The sequence below is a fragment of the Penaeus vannamei genome, chromosome 39, assembly GCF_042767895.1.
Source record: "Penaeus vannamei isolate JL-2024 chromosome 39, ASM4276789v1, whole genome shotgun sequence".
NCBI lineage: Eukaryota > Metazoa > Arthropoda > Malacostraca > Decapoda > Penaeidae > Penaeus > Penaeus vannamei.
In genome coordinates this window covers 25,769,649-25,789,481 of record NC_091587.1, presented here as the reverse complement: position 1 = coordinate 25,789,481, position 19,833 = coordinate 25,769,649, and the positions used below count along the sequence as shown (strand labels likewise).

At 39.6% G+C, this 19,833-nt stretch overlaps 1 protein-coding gene across 1 annotated transcript in view; it reads right to left on the bottom strand.

Annotated features, from left to right (window-relative positions):
• LOC113815676 (probable E3 ubiquitin-protein ligase HERC1) overlaps nt 1-19,833 on the bottom strand; it is a 56,741-nt gene that overhangs the window by 3,742 nt on the left and 33,166 nt on the right. Inside the window, exons 38-73 of the mRNA XM_070116705.1 lie at nt 19,552-19,721; nt 19,038-19,176; nt 18,708-18,848; nt 18,350-18,471; nt 17,583-17,730; nt 17,088-17,466; nt 16,824-16,972; nt 16,495-16,600; nt 14,963-15,207; nt 14,474-14,618; nt 13,790-13,951; nt 12,995-13,174; nt 12,243-12,518; nt 11,860-12,014; nt 11,378-11,579; nt 10,846-10,982; nt 9,978-10,162; nt 9,376-9,578; nt 9,074-9,247; nt 8,697-8,821; nt 8,425-8,587; nt 8,127-8,247; nt 7,781-7,899; nt 7,326-7,471; nt 6,971-7,151; nt 6,234-6,362; nt 5,423-5,536; nt 4,708-4,875; nt 4,034-4,225; nt 2,481-3,775; nt 2,098-2,305; nt 1,808-1,920; nt 1,344-1,424; nt 1,010-1,162; nt 670-803; nt 231-384 (exon numbers count right to left, since the gene is read on the bottom strand). Coding sequence (XP_069972806.1) covers nt 231-384; nt 670-803; nt 1,010-1,162; nt 1,344-1,424; nt 1,808-1,920; nt 2,098-2,305; nt 2,481-3,775; nt 4,034-4,225; nt 4,708-4,875; nt 5,423-5,536; nt 6,234-6,362; nt 6,971-7,151; nt 7,326-7,471; nt 7,781-7,899; nt 8,127-8,247; nt 8,425-8,587; nt 8,697-8,821; nt 9,074-9,247; nt 9,376-9,578; nt 9,978-10,162; nt 10,846-10,982; nt 11,378-11,579; nt 11,860-12,014; nt 12,243-12,518; nt 12,995-13,174; nt 13,790-13,951; nt 14,474-14,618; nt 14,963-15,207; nt 16,495-16,600; nt 16,824-16,972; nt 17,088-17,466; nt 17,583-17,730; nt 18,350-18,471; nt 18,708-18,848; nt 19,038-19,176; nt 19,552-19,721 — 7,014 coding nt within the window. The remainder of the gene's footprint in view (nt 1-230; nt 385-669; nt 804-1,009; nt 1,163-1,343; nt 1,425-1,807; nt 1,921-2,097; nt 2,306-2,480; nt 3,776-4,033; nt 4,226-4,707; nt 4,876-5,422; nt 5,537-6,233; nt 6,363-6,970; nt 7,152-7,325; nt 7,472-7,780; nt 7,900-8,126; nt 8,248-8,424; nt 8,588-8,696; nt 8,822-9,073; nt 9,248-9,375; nt 9,579-9,977; nt 10,163-10,845; nt 10,983-11,377; nt 11,580-11,859; nt 12,015-12,242; nt 12,519-12,994; nt 13,175-13,789; nt 13,952-14,473; nt 14,619-14,962; nt 15,208-16,494; nt 16,601-16,823; nt 16,973-17,087; nt 17,467-17,582; nt 17,731-18,349; nt 18,472-18,707; nt 18,849-19,037; nt 19,177-19,551; nt 19,722-19,833) is intronic.

Genomic DNA, 19,833 nt, shown 5'->3' with positions numbered 1-19,833 from the left:
AGGCTACATTCATATTTCTGTACAAAACAGCACCTGATATAAAAGACTATCCTCACAGTCAATCACCTCTTCTTAAATTATATTAATGCACTATATCTTTAAAAAAAAATCTTCTAGAAATTATATAGTACTAAGCTCCAGCAATATTCAAAACACTGTGAAACAAAGGAAGAAAAATAAAAAATCTAAAGAGTAAAAATAAACAAATAAAATAGCAAACAAGACCCCACCTGAAACCGTTGCGACAGATCAGCCAAATTAGCTGGCAGTCGTGAGCGCCCTGACACAAAGCGGACAAACAAAACCCGTTCACAGGGACTGAATGACTCCAGAATGTGCCAGAGCCATACCACAAGGGGGTCATTTTCATCCACCTCACGATACCTTGTTGAAAAAAGAGAAGTATGGTGGGGTGTATTTCTAGTTCAAATGTCAAATATGAAAACCTCCACCATCTGTGTGAGGTATTGGAATTGTAAAATAAAATCATAAGAGTACCAGAATTAAAGGCCAAGAATCTTAAAAATGATTCACTTTAATTCTACAATTATCACTTTATCATGATGCTAAACAACAAAAAAGGCTGTTCCATATATCAACCATATGTGCCCATACGTTAATAACTTTTAACATCACATTTGCTAACACTATGCAGACACAGAAATTTACCTCACAACTTTCTTTAATGTAGCCACAGAAATGTGTGGAAGTCCGCAGACTAGCTGTTCAAGATGAGCCGCTGTCATCAGAGAGAGCAGTGGCACAGGGATGATCCAGGCCATGCCTTCACGCACAGCAGCAACCTGTTGAGGACAATGTGGCCAAGCTTTGTAAAAATGCATTCAGAATACTAAATTTCATGGGGAAAATGTATAAAAAAATAATAGAGTTTAAACATTTGGGGACAACAGATAATAAACATCCCACTTTTTATATATTTTTATCCAACACAAAGGGAAAAGGAAAAAGAAAAATATTTTTCATTAATTCACTAAAACCAGTACAACACCTGTCTATCCATCTGGTGCAGCCTGTAGTAGATCGTACGGTTGACATATTCTTGTCTGTTAGTAAACGTCAAAGGAACCGCTCTTCCTCCAGGAACCACAGCCACCCGAGCTCCAGTCATGCTCGTACACTCAAAACTCTCAAGGGGTATCACCTGCAGAAGATACTCAATCATTACTCTCTTTACAAAGATGATTTCATGAGTATAACAACAGGATCCTGGTAATATCTAATTTTTAATTATATCCGAAGAAGGAAGAGGAAATAGCATTCCCATTTCCTGACTGATAGTAGTTGTATTAATGATAATTATGCCAAAATTCAAATACACTTACATCATGGAAAGTGTCTTCCGTGACACCATCCTGGTCAATATCTCGGATAGCTCGCAAGCTCTGCATATATTCAATATCAACCTGCAAGTACAAAATATATATTCATCTAATTCTCATTTCAAGAAAACAATGGCAGTCATTCAAGTTATCTTCAGTGTGATATGCATTTACTAAAAAGGAAAGGAATCACTTAAGTGTATATGTGATAAAATATACTGCAATAATTTCCCCTCCCATTTTCTATGCCTAAAAAGACACAAACTTAACAGAACACCACCAATCTAAATACCTCATTTATCTTCAAATATAGTGAAGCATCATATGACTGGGAAAACCTAACAAACATGTGCTTTACAATACAACATCACAGTTGCAATACCACATGACTTTTTTCTTTTCGTTAAGAAAGATGAGACATCTGAGAAGAACTGGTTTTATTCATTACTGCATACACAATAACTCACCTCCTCAAGATCAGATGATGAGGGTGGGACACCAGCAAGCAGTTTCCAAACCAGCGGCGCCAGGGGGAGGGCAAGGGGTTTCTTGGTGCGAATGGCAATGCCAAATAATATACCTGGAGGAGGAACAATGATCTTATTTTGACATCCCTGGAATTTATATCAAATATAGGATATAAAGAGAACTGGCTAAAAGCATCTTTTACTATCATTCAGTTGCCCTTTAATAATAGCAAATACATATCACTCCTTACATTCATGTTCATTTCCTTCAAGCAAAGTCATCTACATACCTAAGAATTTGAACCAGAGAAGGTGGTGATGTTGAGTCAAGTCAGGATTAAGGAGGAAACGGTCCCTGTTATTTCCAGCATCCGAGACTGCATTGGGTGTTGGTATGAGAAGAGGAACTCCACCTGTCACCAGTTCATGACACATTTCTGTCATCGTGTCGTCAAACACACCACCTGCATCATCTGCTCCTTCACCAACAAGTTTTACCTGTATAAGAAAAAAATTATATAGTTTACATTCCTGCACTTGGAACTACTAAAACCTAATCTCAAGACCAATCACATAAAGTGGTAGAATAAGTTTTTTTTCAACATACAGAACATTCACATCACACTGCCTTAATAAATTTGTCATCCAACATATATCATAAAAGGGAAATTACCTTCCAGGCTCTGGAGGGAAGTCTCAGATCTGACGGCTTAAGTTTCACTACTTGGCGAGCCAACTGTATGAAAATAGGCTTACACGGTGCTCCTCTCGTTGATATTCTTTTGACTGTAACTTGAGGCCCATAATTTCGTCCCTGGACCATAGTTCGGCCAAGGCAACGGACCAAAGGAAGGGTGTAGACTCTTGGTGACACAAGTGAACGCACTGCTGCACAGGTCACAGCGCTCACATTTTCTATATAGCATTCCAGCCCAGGTGTCAGGGGTATGAGCTTCCATGATGCATAGAGCAGATCACTGAACTGATGGAGCATCCTCAGCCTTGAGCAGAGAGCACCTGGGGGAATGTTCTGCAAGTTTGGGTACTGTGGCGGCACTGACACGGGAATCCCAAGCTGCATGGGAGCTGGGGTCCCTGGGGTTACTGGAGGAAGTGGCAGAGCTGACCAGGCTGCACTGTGGCTGCGACCGGCACTGATCTGACGGATCCCCTTCCCTGACAGTGTCCAGATGAGCTGGGGTTCTCGTACTGCTGCAGTGTGCCCGAGTCCCAATTGTCCGTCGCTGTTTACTCCCCAGCCATACACATCTCCATTATTGGCAAGTGCTAATGTGTGTTCGGATCCAACAGCTATTTCAACCACAACATGAGTCACAAGAGCAGGAACTTGCTGAGGCCGATTGTGTCCTCTTGTCCGTGATTCTGGCTGGCCAATGAGCCGATCCATTCCACACGTATAAACACGGCCATCTTTTGTGAGAAACACTGTAAACTGCGTGCCACAACAAACCTTTTTAATGCCAATGCCACACATAGCTTCGACTTTCTGTGGTGTAGACTTTGAAGTGGAATTTCCTAAACCTAATTTTCCGTAGTCGCCATCTCCAAAAGCCCAAACAGTGTTTCCATCAATGTCAATACAAACAGTGTGATTCAGTCCACAAGCCACTTGACCGATCCGCCAGCCATCAAGAGCCGTAACTCTCTCGGGAAGCTTCTTGTTTGCAGTCGACCCCAGACCAAGTCTTCCATAATCCCCATTCCCAAAAGTGAACAGTTTGCCATCCGATGTCACCACTGCTGTGTGCTTGAATCCGCAAGCCAGCTGAACGACCTCCTGTCCCTGGAACGCCTCAATCTGCCTTGGCCTCCGTTGGCGGTCTGAATTCCCGTGACCCAATTTGCCATAATCTCCGTCCCCCCATGAGAAAACTTCTCCACTGTCCGTTACGGCTAAACTATGACCATCTGAGCCACATGAGGTTGCAACTTGTGTCACCACAAAGCCTGAAAGCGACACGATCATTCATAATGAATAGCATAAAAGACAAAGAAAAGAACTGTAATAGTAATGATAAAAATTTAACATTAAAAAGAACAATAAGAATAATCATATCTTTGTCAGAAATATAACAAAACAAGTCAAATACTTCTCTTGCACTATAAAGAAATTCATCTTCATTCCTATCTCTTTCCACATTTTTCACAACGAACAAGCTTTACAAATAATATTGATAAAAAAACAAAGAAAATATCCTTTGCTACCTTGCAAGGTGGATATGACAGAGGGCGTGTGCAGGTCATCCGAGTTTCCTTGACCCAGGCGACCATAACTCCCCTCCCCGCAGGCCAAGATGGATCCATTGGCGGTCACTATGAACGTGCAATTCTGTCCGCAGACAACTTGCTGCGCACATCCTAGAGATTCTGTAAGTACTGGTGCCAGACTGCTTCGACCTGTCAACCATAAATCTCATGAAATTTCAGGTACATAAATTGGTTTGAAATCATTTCCGTATCAAATATTGTGTTTAAATAACAAAATAATTCCGCTAGTGTAGCTAGTCCTTACAGACTAAAGCAAACAAACACAATTCTACATTATATGTGACAAAACACTAATGAGCCTTAATTCATATCTGAAAAAAATTAAAAAAAAAAAAAATAAATAATAATAATAATAGTAAAAATAATATTAATAATAACAATAATAATAAAAAAGAAGAATGTTAATAACAACAATAACAGTAATAGAAATAAAACCTTTCCCAAAAAATTTCATGAAAGGGTTGAATCGGTGAGATGAAGTATGCTTAACAAATGACTCTCTGCTTTTATCAATTTCATAAACAAAATTAATAAAAAGCATGAGATAGTGCATATACGTATCACTAATGGCTTACAATCTTAATTCTATGACTACAACGCATGGCTCTCACCTGTCTCGGCCAACTGCCCGTGCCTCCCGCTGCCCCACATGTAGACCTGGCAACGACCTCCAACCTGCCAGTCCCCAGGGTGATGCGTTGCCCACGACATCACAGCAGCGTCCTGTTCCACGTCCCATTTGCCATTTTCTATGGCATAGTTCAGGTGTTCTTTATCATCTGTTGAATACAATGAAAATATGATCATTAATCCAATGCCGATGGGAAAATGTCGCGTTCACTTTGGTATTGTTTTGTTAAATGTTTCTATACATAGATGGCTCTCAAAGTGCTTAGCTACAAAGGAGTCAATTAGTAGATCTTGTGACCTCATTTTTCCTAGAAATAGTAGGAAAACACTTTTTTCTAATAATGCTATCAATATTGACACTGTTATTTTTGTTGTAGATTATAATTAATATATTGTTATTAACATTACTAACAGCAGTAATTAGATAGTAGAAAATATAAAAAACCAAGGAAAAATGCTAAACAGGTGAGACACGTACTTCTTGTAAGTGGCTCATTGGTGACCTAGTACTTGTGGAGCCATTTATATGCAAAAACAATTACTAAATTAAACACATAGTGGGCATGGCATGAATGCACATGCCATCCCCAACTGCATGAGGTTAAAGGTAATATAGAATCAGCTTTAATCTTATATAAAACATGTTTCACAAAATCCTGCTTCAGCTATATACTAAATAAAGGACTACTAATTTACCTGAATGCTTTAAAAGCTGGGTTGTAAAAGGACGAGGGAGAGGTGTTCGCTTTTTTAGACTCTCTGCTGTACTCACAGCTGTGCAAAGGGTTTCCAACCAATTCCATTCAACAACTGAAAAAAACACAATAATGATTATTTATTTCAGTTCATGCATCAGGATTAAGACTTTTCAGCTCATCTCATTCATAAAACAATAACTATCTTGTCATGGTTTCTTGAAGTGGTAAATCTCTCTTATGATGCCTTTCCATAGAATGCTACAATATGTAGAATTCTCATGGTGTCCTTATCAAAAAACATTATTCACAAGACAATAAACCTTTTCTTCTAATATCTATTTATATACTAAAAAATTTTAACCTTTCCAATAAAACATAAGGTGGAAAGATTTTAATCCCAATTACCCACTAGAACAGGGGTTCCCATCCTCAGTCTACCCCCTTATGCATTCTAAAAAGAGGCTATGTGAAGAGGCTATACAAGGATTTTATAACAATAGCATTGACAAACTGCAAAATTTGTAACTTTGTAACAAGAAAATAGGAAGAACATGCCTTCTTAGTTGTAACTTGTGCATTCTAAATCATTTGTTCTACATTATTCATCATTCATTATACTGGTGTACAGTGTACAATGCACACTGTTCGGTAAACTATGGTTATCCTTTGAGACATTAATATACATGGTGTATATACCCCAAGGTGGGAACTCCTGCACTATATACATATCTCTTCTACATGAAAAAAAAAAAACTGACACTGAATTCATCCTCGCTTTGAATTCCACCCAGAGAAGGACTGTTTGCTACCTGATTCCGGTCTGGTAACGTGAACTGGTGCCGGCTGAGTACAGAGGATGCAGTCCAACCTGAGTAACAACGCCAAGGAACAAAGCTGCTGTAGGTAACGGCTGTGCACCAGTTGTTCTCCGCTGCTTACTGAAAAAGTAGAATCAGTGAAGAATCAGTGTCATGTTTACCTCCAATATCTCATTTGGCAGAATACAAAATATAAAAGAAAAAATAGGGTAAAATAAATAAATCCTATTTATTCCTCTGACTACAATAAGAAAGGACCCTTTCATAATGTAAGCAAAGCTGTCTTTAGCATAACAAAATCTGTGATAAATCTGACACTGCAATCCATCATCAAAAAACATGAAGCAAATAAATAAATAAAAGATCATGCTGAAGTTATGAAAAACTATAGTAATCATAATCATAATCTTAACTGCAATCAAAATAGTAATAGTGATAGTAATGATGATGATAAAAGATAAATAGATAAAGAAATATAATAGATTTAATGTAAAAAAAATATATATATAATAATCATCATTATTATAATAGTAACAACAATAACAATAATAACACAGAGAAGAAAAAGAAGGAGAAGAAAATAAAAAATTGTGATAACAATAAAAAGAGGAAAAAAAAGTAATGATAATAATATTGAAATTCATGTTAAACAACCAAACATATCACAGGATTACTCATAGTAATAACTTAATGATACATGCTTATCCCCTATGCCCTTACCCACTTACCCATCGGTTTCTCATGCTGGTATTGTGAGAGCAGCAGAGAGGGAAGGTGGGACAAGAGCGCTCGCAGACAGGGAGCCTGATGCAGCCCCGTCATTCCCCACGTGTGCAAACGTGTGCGACAGAAAGCCGGAATACGAAGCTTGAAGAACTGGTCATCTGATAGCGCTGTAAACACTACGTTCTGGAAGTGAGGAGCCATCTTGTTATAAGCTAATTCTTTCATTCCTCTCACTAAATTACTGGGACACTTACATCAGTCACAACAAAGAGACAGCACAAGATTTTTCTGACATCTTATCAACACAGTCAAGTGTTTTATCATTCATACCATAACTGAAGTGCAAACATCCCATACCTGTGATCGGGACACACAAATAGCCAAGCCAGACGTTCCGCACCAAACCAGGGCATTAATTCCTCCTGAGCCAACCAGAGTTTGGAGCAGCGAGCCTTCTTGTAGCGACCAGACATTAACCATTCCATTCATGCTCTTCTGGCAACCTGGAAAGGAAAATTTAATTTGAAAAGAGCTTTATCATTATCACTGTCATCTATAGCATCATTATCATTATCATCATCATGATATCATTATCCTCATTCTATTAATATCACTGCTTTATCATTGAACATCACCATTAAGGTGATCATTATTATTCCTATCAATATTATCATCATTTTTACTATCATTTCTATCTCAACTTATGTCTTTGCTATCATCGTTATTACTACAGTAGCCAGTACAATTGTTTCATTAAATATCAGATTTCATGCACAAAAAAATTAGATTAAATTAAATTTTAAAATCCAGACCTGTGGCCAGCATAAGACCCGAAGTTGAGATGGCCAAGGAAGTGACTGGACTCTGGTGGCCTCGTAGCTGCAGCTGGCACCTTGGGTCACATGACTCGGCACCTTCCCCATGCTGTGAGCTATAATCGCATAATACAATTTTCTCTTTATTTATGATAACACTTTATTAATACCCACATCTTATAAAGAAGTTCTGGATCTTACAACAATATGCACACCATAAAAAACAAAAGAAATATAGACATAATATTTACATTTCCTGTCTTGAAACAAGTAGCATAACAAGAGAGATAACTCTAAAGAAGTAATATACTGGAGAAAAAATATATATAACGCAGCATCCTACCTGCCCCTATATTCCGAATCCCCAGACGCAGATGGACTCTGGGGCACTACCCACACTGTGACTAGACCATCCTCATGCCCCACAACTAACATATGTGTACATTCCCCTTCAAGGACTCCACCTGCGGACATGGAATATTGCGATTTATAAAAATAAAAAAGACTTCAAGGAAAAGAAGAATTCAAAGACAGTAATCCAATCATAATTATGTGTGTAACCTTTAAGACAGGATTCTGCATCTCGAAATTCCACAATCTTAAAAATATAAACACCATACAGTCAAAGTCTATGAACTCACTTATAACTGGAGACCATTTTATGCATAGCGGTAGAGATTTGTAATCCAAGGAATACACAGGAGTCCATCCACTTGACGTCTGAGTCCAAACCTTAGTGCCGCCTTCCCCACAAGAAGCCAGCAAGCAACAGTTGCTGCTCCATTCTAGGCACTGAACTGGTCCCTAGGAAAACAAGGGGATAAGCTGGGTAAACTTCCCTCAATTTTCTAATACATATTTCAAACAGTGATCTCAGGTAACTTCCAATGAGCTTAGCTACTCAAATACTTACCTGTTGGGCTTGAACAGTAACACTCCCCACATCAGATTGCACTGAACAAACGCGGACAACGCCGTCGCTGAAACCCACTGCCAGATCTTTATCTTGGTCATGCCATGCTAGGCAACTTACATACACTGTGGAAAGATAATAGAAATGAGTACTAAGAGGAAAAAATACATACTACTTACATGGGAATCATAAAATATATGCAGAAATCATTAAAAAAAGATACATAAATGTACAAAACTTTATCACTGAAATCAGTGGAACATTTGTTATAAAAAACTGCTGCCTTTCTTTTTTTCTTTTTCTTATATTATTCCAGTTTATGAGTTCTCTTATGTATAATATACTGACTACATAATAAGGAAAGTAATCTTTCTTACCGTCCTGCCTTCCTGCATGCCTAATAGGATTTGGAATAATGCCGCTCGCTGTAAAGGCTGCCAGGGTGACAGAGCCATCATGATGCCCAGTGATCATAAGGTCACACACACCATGCAGTGGAGCCTCAAGCGCTGTTATGATGCTGCTGCTTGTCCATGATGCCACAGTGCTACCTGCAATGAGACATGGCCTTACAATGCATCTTTCAACTAATTTCACAAAAAGGTGAAATACTGATATATCAACATTATTTAGATCATCGTTAAGACTCATAGACTGTGGAAAAGAAGTTCACACTTACTATTCAACGGCCATATATTGAGAACATTTTCAGAAGACGCGGCGATATGCCGTCCGGTGGGTAATGCCACCACATGTTCTATGGCAGGAGGATTGACTGAGTAGTTGCTGTCATTCTCATCCTGTTGGAACACTAATGTGTGTTCTTGGCAGGCATGAGAACGTTGACTCACCTTCCAAGTTCTTACCGAGCCATCATGTCCACTGCCAAAGGAATACATGTATGTGATATTCTTATACTCTTGAATATGTGACAATACTATAAAGCTGCCTGATGTACCCAACTGAAAAAAGGATTCCCATTATCCAAATACTAATGATATCAAGGAAAATGTTTTGAAAATGGAAAGTATTTGGATCAATCAAGCCCTGAAGATGCACAAAAGCAGAAAGGGCTTCAGCATATTCAGGAATTTTCCTATTCTTCCCTTCATTCTCTTATTTCCACTCAAGAACAAAAAAAAGTACAAGACTTCCAATCAACAAAACTAATGATCTCAAAGCTAACAGTGAAAATAAAGAAAATTCACATGATTAATCCAAAAGTCTAAATATCAAAAAACCATTGATATTCAATCTCAAAAGAATTCAAAGGCCATTTACCTGGTAACAAGCAAGTTCTTTCCTGGCATCCACAGGGCCCTTGAAGCACATGCAGTATGCCCTTCTAGGTAAGAAGTTGGCACACGAGGCAGAGCTCCTGTGAAGTCTGCTGCGCTGCTGATATTTGGCCCCGGAAAATCACTACAATGTTCAGCCAGTTGGGCACGGCCTCCAATGCATTCAACCTAAAAAGAGCACAGTTATAGTAAAAATGTCTGGGAGGGAGGGAGGGAGGGAGGGAGGGAGGGAGGGAGGGAGGGAGGGAGGAAGGGAGGAAGGGAGGAAGGGAGGAAGGGAGGAAGGGAGGAAGGAAGGAAGGGAGGAAGGGAGGAAGGGAGGAAGGGAGGAAGGGAGGAAGGGAGGAAGGGAGGCAGGGAAGAAGGGAGGAAGGGGGGGAGAGAGAGAGAGAGAGAGAGAGAGAGAGAGAGATAGAGAGAGAGAGATAGAGAGAGAGATAGAGAGAGAGAGATAGAGAGAGAGATAGAGAGATAGAGAGAGAGAGAGAGTGAGAGTGAGAGTGAGAGTGAGAGTGAGAGTGAGAGTGAGAGTGAGAGTGAGAGTGAGAGTGAGAGTGAGAGAGTGAGAGAGTGAGAGAGTGAGAGAGTGAGAGAGTGAGAGAGAGAGAGAGAGAGAGAGAGAGAGAGAGAGAGAGAGAGAGAGAGAGAGAGAGAGAGAGAGAGAGAGAGAGAGAGAGAGAGAGAGAGAGAGAGAGAATGACCACATAAAATTTTATTAAAAAATGACAGACAAGAAGTCTCTTTTGATATGCCACTTTCATAATAAAAGTTACAGAGACTTTACACACCACAATTTCTTCACTTAAACATATTGATACAACTCTAAAACCACCAGTTTGTCCGTAACTGACCAGCTGAGTTGCAGCCCACTGACGGTGCGAGTGTGGAAGCCGTGTGGACAGTATGCAAGCAGCAAGGGCATTGGCAAGTTGAATTCCTGGGTCTCCCTGTCCCCCACTTGCTGTCACTGGAGACGTTACAGCTTCTCCTACAGAGAGGATGAAATCATTTGATAGAGTAACCACCCTTCATAGAGTGTGACATATGAAGTCAACAACAAGGTTCTATTCTCCTACGTCATTTACTATTCACAATGTATTCTGAAATGAAGTATAAGGGAAAAATTACTATATCATTGAGCATAGTTTATCTCGGCTATATACTTTCCTCTTTGGCAATTTCAAATACCCTGTATATCACACTGATCAACAAACTAGACAAATTTAAACATTCCAAATATCAAACCTTGAAAGAAAAAAAGCCTTAAACGCCAACCATACCATAAGCAACTAATTTACAACCAAGAAAAACAAAGAGTTCAAACTGGCCTAAAATATCTTGCCTTTATCAACAAACAAATGTCATAACCCATATATATCTTACCTTTCCCAGCCAAATGAATAAGTGAGGAGTTTGCAGCTAGGAGGGATACGAGTGCCTGTGTTACGGGAAAGCTTGTCTGGTGCATGGCAGAGGCATTCTGGCAGCCTCTCCGCTCCTCGCAAAGCGTCACATCGACATCTTCTTCTCCTGATCCCCCTACAATGTCTCCACTGGACATGCCCATGGCTGCTACCATCAAATGCTGGAAATCACAGGACAGTTATGTTTTGCTACACCATCTAAAAAATGAATTGCAAGAACTCCATTTCATATTATATCTATGCATATCTTGAAGAGAAAATATATATCTTTGTTCCTGGACATTTTCCAATTACCTTCATATTTAGGTACAGTAATAAAAGATAATTAACTATTTGATGGGCTGGGCATATATGATTTCTGTAGCACTTGCTCAGATAAAGCTCAGATAAAACTATTCATACTTGACCTCAGCATTAAAGTCGCAGAGCCTTTGACAGTACCTGTGTACACAAATGTAGAAGCAGTTTGGCTGCATCTGTGTCGTTTTGGGCAAGAGCACCAATAGCGTCACTCAAGTGTGCGAGGCTTGTGGTGATGTCTGTTGGCTGTAATACTGCACCGGTTGTCCGAGCAGATCCATCAAGTGGTACACGTCCTTCAAAAAATAATAATAATAATAATAATAGTAATAATGATAACTATATCTCTTCTGAATTATGCTCCCATTCTGGATAAATCACTATATGTGTGTGTATATATATATATATATATATATATATATATATATATATATATATATATATATATATATATATATATATATATATATATATATAAGCAGACAACATTAATACAATATAAGCAACAATTTTACTACTCTTACCTTGTGCAACCAACCACATCAATCGGACTAGAAGGCGAACATCACAGAGCCCAAGGGCATTGAGCCCAGCCCACAGATCACAAGACCCGCCACTCAAGGCAAGGAGAGACAGAGCTCGCATCACAACGGCACGAGCTATGGTGACCCTGAGGGCGTGTGTGGTGCGGCGGAGAGCTGAGATTCTTGCAATTGGGGAAGTGAGAGCAGCAGCCTGTTCTCCTAAGCTTCGATCAGGTACAGCGGTAATGTTGCTATCGCGCGGCCGAGCTCCTGAAGCTGTTTAGATAAATCCATTTAATTTGTGAAGACTTAAAAGGTAGCTTAAAAAAAAATAGATGTATATGAACACATTACAAAGTTGTCTACCAGTGCCTATAAAAGAGGAAAAGAAGACCAGAGGCAGGTGGTTGAGGGGGAAGAGGGACAAGAGAAGAAAGAAGAGAGAGAGGAAGAGGAGGAGAAAGAGGAGGAGAAAGAGGAGGAGGAGAAAGAGGAGGAGAAAGAGGGGGAGAAAGAAGAGGAGGAGAAAGAAGAGGAGGAGGAGGAGGAGGAGGAGGAGGAGGAGGAGGAGGAGGAGGAGGAGGAGGAGGAGGAGGAGGAGGAGGAGGAGGAGGAGGAGGAGGAGGAGGAGGTGGAGGTGGAGGTGGAGGTGGAGGAGGAGGAGGAGGAGGAGGAGGAGGAGATAGGGAGGAGGAAAAGAAGAACAAGACAAAATAACCAAGCTTTCACTAAAATTTACTGTCAACACATACTATTAGTGGCTTCAGGGGATTCGCCAATGTTTGACACAAGCGTGGTCGATCCGAGGGGGTCAGGGCGAGGGAATGGCATGGGGTCTGGTATGGGCCTTCTGTCCGTGAGACCAAGACGCGAAGCTATCACGCTGTAATTTGTCATCTTCAGGTCAATCTCATTCATGCTGAGGCCGTCATCTGGAACAAGGAGATTCTGCCGTTAAAAATATTTCTGACTATATTTCTACAAGGGTTAAGTTGTCACAGCAGCATTTTCCGGGCATTTATTAAAAAAAACAGTAATAAGAATAATCATATAATAATCTTTGTAATATCTTTAAGACCAGCAGAAACTAAAACAAACAAATCACTTACTATCTCACTCTCTCACTCTCTCTCACTTACTCTCACTCTTACTCTCACTCTCACTCTCACTCTCACTCTCACTTACTCTCACTCTCACTTACTCTCACTCTCACTCTCACTCTCACTCTCACTCTCACTCTTATTCTCATTCTCATTCTCATTCTCATTTTCACTCTCACTCTCACTCTCACTCTCACTCTCACTCTCACTTACTCTCACTCTCACTCTCACTTACTCTCACTCTCACTCACTCTCACTCTCACTTACTCTCACTCTCACTTACTCTCACTCTCACTTACTCTCACTCTCACTTATTCTCACTCACTCACTCACTCACTCACTCACTCACTCACTCACTCACTCACTCACTCACTCACTCACTCACTCACTCACTCACTCACTCACTAACTCACTCACTCACTCACTCTCTCTCTTTACAGAGTTTACCTTCCATGGTGGCAAGAGGAGCTGGGGCCAAGTCAGGGGCCAGGACAGTAGTCAAGTCCCGCAGCCGATCTTGACCATCCCCGGAGCCCCCAGAACCCCCAATGCTGCTGCTGCCGCCTGCATGCTGCTCCTGGCATACCTCACATAAGATGTATGTTCCACCTGGAGGAATAACAATCCAAGAAGTGTTGTAATTTTGCACATTCTTTGAAAATACTGATGCAGAAAATTGAGGGATTAAAATTTGTAAATGTTTTAATCTTTTTAGAACTATCAGTGTAATAGTATGACTTTGCTAGCTGAAGATTCTACTTCACTTCAATACAAGTATTCTTAATTCACCCAAGCAATATTGCCAGTCTAAACCTTCCATACCAGAGAAATGAGGTGCCAAAACCTCTTCAAAATCTCTATAATGATTTCACTCTTGTGTCTTATCACAATCTTACAGCATACAATGAAAGCAAATGTGAATACAGTAGAATAGAGAAAGAAAAGGAGAGAAAACAATGTAAATAAAAGGCATGCTGAGGTACATTAGTGCAACTAGCCAGAAATGACAATCTGGCAATCATAATTCTGCTGAATTTCATTGCCTGGCAGAGGCACCTAATTTCTGAAACTGAAGTACAGGTAGAGGCAAATTATAGTTGGTAGAAAAATAAAATTATATAATTTACTTACCAATAAGCGTACCACAAACACCTGCCATCCAGGGGCGGGCACAACCAGGGTGGGCAACTCGCATGTGTTGACGGAGGTTGCTTGTGGCATGGTGACAAACTTCGCAGATGCTGAGAGTCCTGTCCCCATCGTTATTTGTTGCTACCTGTAAGATAAAAAATATGCATAATAATGATTCATCAGGAATGCTGTCAAATCTTCATGTACATGGTTTCTCCATCCACATCTTCCTTAAAACATTACTCATATTCTCACAAACTACCTATCAACATTAAGTAAACAACTCAATCATCTATTACTCTGTAGTACCTGATGAATTTCACTCTTCAATTTTCCTCAGCGAATTCTCTTAAAATGCCTTAGGTCTATTGCTAATATCTTAGTCCTCATTACAAATCAACTTCCAAACTGTTTTTGTGTACTTCTTTTTAATTGTATTAGTAATGCATTGTGTGTCACTTTTCAATGAATTTAAAAGTCTTATCTTGCCTCCATCAAAGCCCTCCATTCTCGATCCCTAGATGCAGATAAGGCAGAAGATCCCTGCATAGAGTCTGGCCCAACAGAGCCACACAACCACTGGTCTAAATCATTGGGCAAAGTTCCAATGGAGTCGTCTGACCCTCTCAGTTGGTCTTCGAACCCCACTCCTCCGTATCTGAAGCGTGTTGGCTCGCTGCGCCCATGCTGCATTTGTCTTGAGCTCTCGGTGTCCCTGGTGTCTAATCCACGTCCTTCAAAAGAAAAGTTTGTCTTAACAAATTATTTTATTCATGCACTGGCAGTTTTTGTTATATTTAAGAAATTTGTAGTGCAGTTAGCAAGCTCCTTTCTTGATAAAAAATTCTTTATGTTGGCTAATAATAACAGCAAAAACATGAATAAACTCTGGAAATTGCTGGTTACATGTGATGGGATCACAGATGTTCATTTTTGTGAATTACTTGGCAGTTCTCAGTAAATTCTTTGTGTGCATGTATGTGTGCATGATTACATGAGTCTGAAAGCCACTGCCCACATGCTACATGACTTTCATTTGTGGGATACACTGTTATTCTGGTTACAGAGTGGGCTGAAAAAAACATATGTTTTTGCATTTCTTTCCATTTAAACTCACACAGATTTTACAAATGCAAGTGTGGTGCTACCATAGTATTGATATGGCTATGAAAAAACAATCTTTTCCAGTACAAGATGTATAAAACATGTATCTGTGGGAATTACCAGGCTGTCCAAGGTTTATTTTATATATACATGAGAATGCTGATATAGGAATTTCAATTATGGCTTTCATAACCATTGCCAGATTTTACTCTGCAGTCAATAGGTTAAAAAAGATAAGGCTTCCAGGTTATAATTCCTCTTTATTTTCCTTTCCTTTTTTTTTTAAAGACAAAAACTGTTAGGACTGAATCATATTTATTGTGACAAAAGTAGAAAAGGTATAAGTGAGAATTAATATAATACAAGAGATGTACTTAACCATTTTCAAATATATCGTCATAAATACATACAAAGAATAATGCTGAGAGGTATCCCACCATAACATGATTAACCCCATGCCACTGGGTAAGTGCAACGTTCACTGTAGGTTTGTTTTGTGAAATGTCTTTACATAAAGGTGGCACCAAGGAGTCAGTGAGTAGACTAGTGACCTCACATGATGTCCATTTTCCTTGTGTTTTGGGAAATGTTTTCTTTAATGTTTGTTTCTTTGTTTTCTAATACTATTAATATCAATGCTGTTATCACTATTATACTTAATGTAATGCTAAAAACAATACTAATAAGAGTATGATCTAAAGAAGCATATTTATGAAAATCAAGGAAAAGGGTAAACAAGTGTGATAGGTAGGACTAGTAATTGACTCCTTGGTGACTATACACTTGGGGAGCTACCTGTGTATAAACTGATAAGGATAGCATATACATACATGCCATCCTTATCAGCAATGGGTTAAAAAAATGAAACTTTCAAGACAAGGCTGCTTTAAAATTTTCCCTAAGAACAATAGCCTTACCCGATGGTCTTGAAGGAACCACAGATGAACGGAGATCAACGCAGCCTCCTCTTCGGAGAATCATCCTCCTTCCGCTGAGATCCTGTATATCACTTCTTTCAATTAACTGGGAAAGAAATTGTATGGAAATATACTAACTAAAATGCAAAATAATACTTGAACTTCAAAGAATACTCTGGAACACTCATATTCTACCTTAAGCATAATCCCCTCACGTACACATGCAAGACTTCAGTGCCATTCTCTTTCAGCATGAGTAATAACTTACATACAGTAAACCTGCCATTTACAAAAGCTTACAGTACAACCCATACAAAGCCACACTCTACCTGTGCAGCTGCAGCAGCAACAGAAGAGGATGAGGTGTCATCGTGAGAGCGCCTCCTCTCACTGGTCTCACTGGCATCAATGCAGGGGTGCTCCAGCATCCATGTCACAAGCTGGTTGATTTGAGCTGCTGATGGTTCACCCTTGTGGCCTACGAAATGATAATAAGGTACATGAATATTAGCTTTTAGTATTCAAATTCAAATACCAAATTTCAAATCAGAGGTGCAAGGCAAAAGCCTACTAAGCACGTTCCCAATCCTCACCTTGGGCAGCAATGGCTTTTTGAATGTGTTTGAGCGAAAATCCCATCTCCAGCAGCGGAGTGGCGATTGGGGGAGGCAAGGGAGGGAGGGGGGTCAGAGGAGGCGAAGGAGAGTGACTCCTTGCCATGGGGGGAAGTGGGGCACTCTGGGGGGTCAGGGGGCCCACAGAACGACCCCTTGAAGGACTGTGGGTTGTGCGAGACGACTGGGAGGCAGAGTGTATAGAGTGCACTTCCCCTCCAGGATGACTAGCTGGAGCACAAGGTACTGTTATAGGCAGACCTAGGGAAGGAATTGGTCGTTTGGGGGCTCTCACATCTGTTCCTGTCGTAGGAAGTTCAGTGATGATACTCTGTGGCCTTTCTGTTGCCTCCACAATCTGAAAAAGATTTAAAATATCCAAACCTGTACAAACCAATGAATTCTTAGATAAATGGTCCAAATAAGGCAAAACTTTACAGGGGAAAGTCCATATTCAAAGAGAAACTTACTCACCTGATCTGTAACTCTTTCTTCATTTGCTGTCAGAGCCATGATGCGAGACTGGGTGTCAGCAACACTCAGGCTGTCCTCTGCCCAGGCTCTCATGCACATGCTATGAAGGACCAGGTGTGATCGCTCCACTTCAGCCACACTCACTTGCCTGGAAATTGAATCAGTTCCCATAAATCATGTCTGCAAAATTTCCTTTAATACAAGCACTTAAAACATTATGGACTCATACTGCAATGCAAATTATATACATGAAGGAACTCTGTGTTATCAATCCAAATCTTAATACTTGGACTCTTCATTCAAATACTGGATTTCTACATGTCCTTCTGCATCTTCATAATTCATTTGAGAACCACTTTTGACACAAGCAATTCCAATAATTCATTGGGAAATGTATTTCTAGGAAGTAGGTATAAAGAACTGTGCTAAAACATTAAACAAAATAGGAGGGTGGAAAATCCCAGTTCCTACTGATCCTAGCTCTGGTGACTGAACAGAGTCCTATGAATATAAAGGGTTAGGATCATTCTGGCAGTGATACCTTAACCTACAGCCCATATTCCTCTACATGAAGATACAAATACAACTAAGAACTCCTAATCAAAGTGAACTTCATGACTTACATAACACAGTATAAATGTCCTAGGTAAACTTAATTTTCCTAAAGATGGCATAAGCAAATATTATAAAAACTGGAAATGTTATACATTAAAAAAAAATGGAAAAAAAGAGAAAACATACACCTTTATCACTCTTTGCATACATACCTCTTTAGTGGCTGTGCTAAAGTACAGGCAGAAACCAGATGTCGGACAAGAACTCTTATTGCTGTGCGGATTTCATCTTCCTCATGCAAAAGGGACACAGAACTACCCTTTTCACCACCATCCTGTTAAAAAAACATCATAATATAGATTTAATGATGCTATAACTGTCTCACATGTCTTTTCTACCATTCTTAATATATGAAAATAAACAATCAGTTAAATCAAACATGATAATAATTCCTTTAATTATCAGTTCAGTGTGTATTATGCAAAAAATATATGTGGAATTAACTATACTACTAGCAAAAAAATTTGAATTAAAAATAGCCTGATATTCCTTTAACTTGAGCATACAAACCTTTTCTTGTGCAGCCTTGGGAACCAGCAACATCTCTGCATAGCGTGTGCAGTTCATGATGGCACAAATGGCACGCAAACTGGCACTCTGGAGGAACGCCAAGCGCAGCGCCATTCCTTCCTCTACTGCCAACTCTCCTGTCTGGAAGAGTAAAGAATATATACAAATGAGACACAATGTTTCAAAAGGAGCATGTCCTCTTTACCATATAGAAAACTTAAACATATTCAGTCAAAATCAACTCATCATCATCTAATGTCCCATGTCCACAAATCCATGACAGACAACTTCACCAAGACATACTAAATCGCAGGTATTTACATTAGTTACCTGAGGAGAATCTTTTTGTGTTGGTACTACCGGCTCTTGCTGCTCTGGGACTTCTACTGATCTCCCAGTTACCTCGTCCATAATGTTCGTAACAAGCTGGTCCGTCAACAGTTCCATTGTCAAGCCATCACCACTTCCCCTGCAACCAAACTTAATCAATATCTAGCAATATTAACTCAGTTAAATATAACACATGCAGAAAAAAATATGAATGAGAATCATCAAGTTTCACCCAGTATAAGATGCAATTGGCTCATTTCAGTGATTTCTCTTCATCAGGATTACATTTGAGGAAGCCATGTACGTGAAGCAAATCAATTATTTTCCAAGCTTTAAGATGTTATTCTCAATCATACCTTCTCTATATGACTGTTCAAATCATGTGAGCTCATATCATTATGACCTTGCAAAAAGGAAATAATAATAATAAGACACAGAAGAGTATACAGAAAAAAAATATATTAAACACTTCAGTTCTCTGAATTTAAAGACTGCACTTCAGGAAAAAACCAACCTGGACCCTTTGCGAGGACTTGGCGAGTGTGACGGCCCACTCGAGTTCACAGCATTTTGGGACTTAGCTTCTTCATGTGCTTGGGGAAGATGTGGGGAGATCAGGCTACCTGTAGATGAAGTGTGCACCTCATCTGTCTCATGGTTGTAGGTGACTTTTGGAAACTCAATCTGTGACAAGAGTAATGTAGGTCAATACATGCAGAAGTTCCTAATGCATAAAGAGGTTTAGGTTTCTAAAGTCATTGTTTCTTAAAACAGCATAGTGCAAAATTGTTCTTAA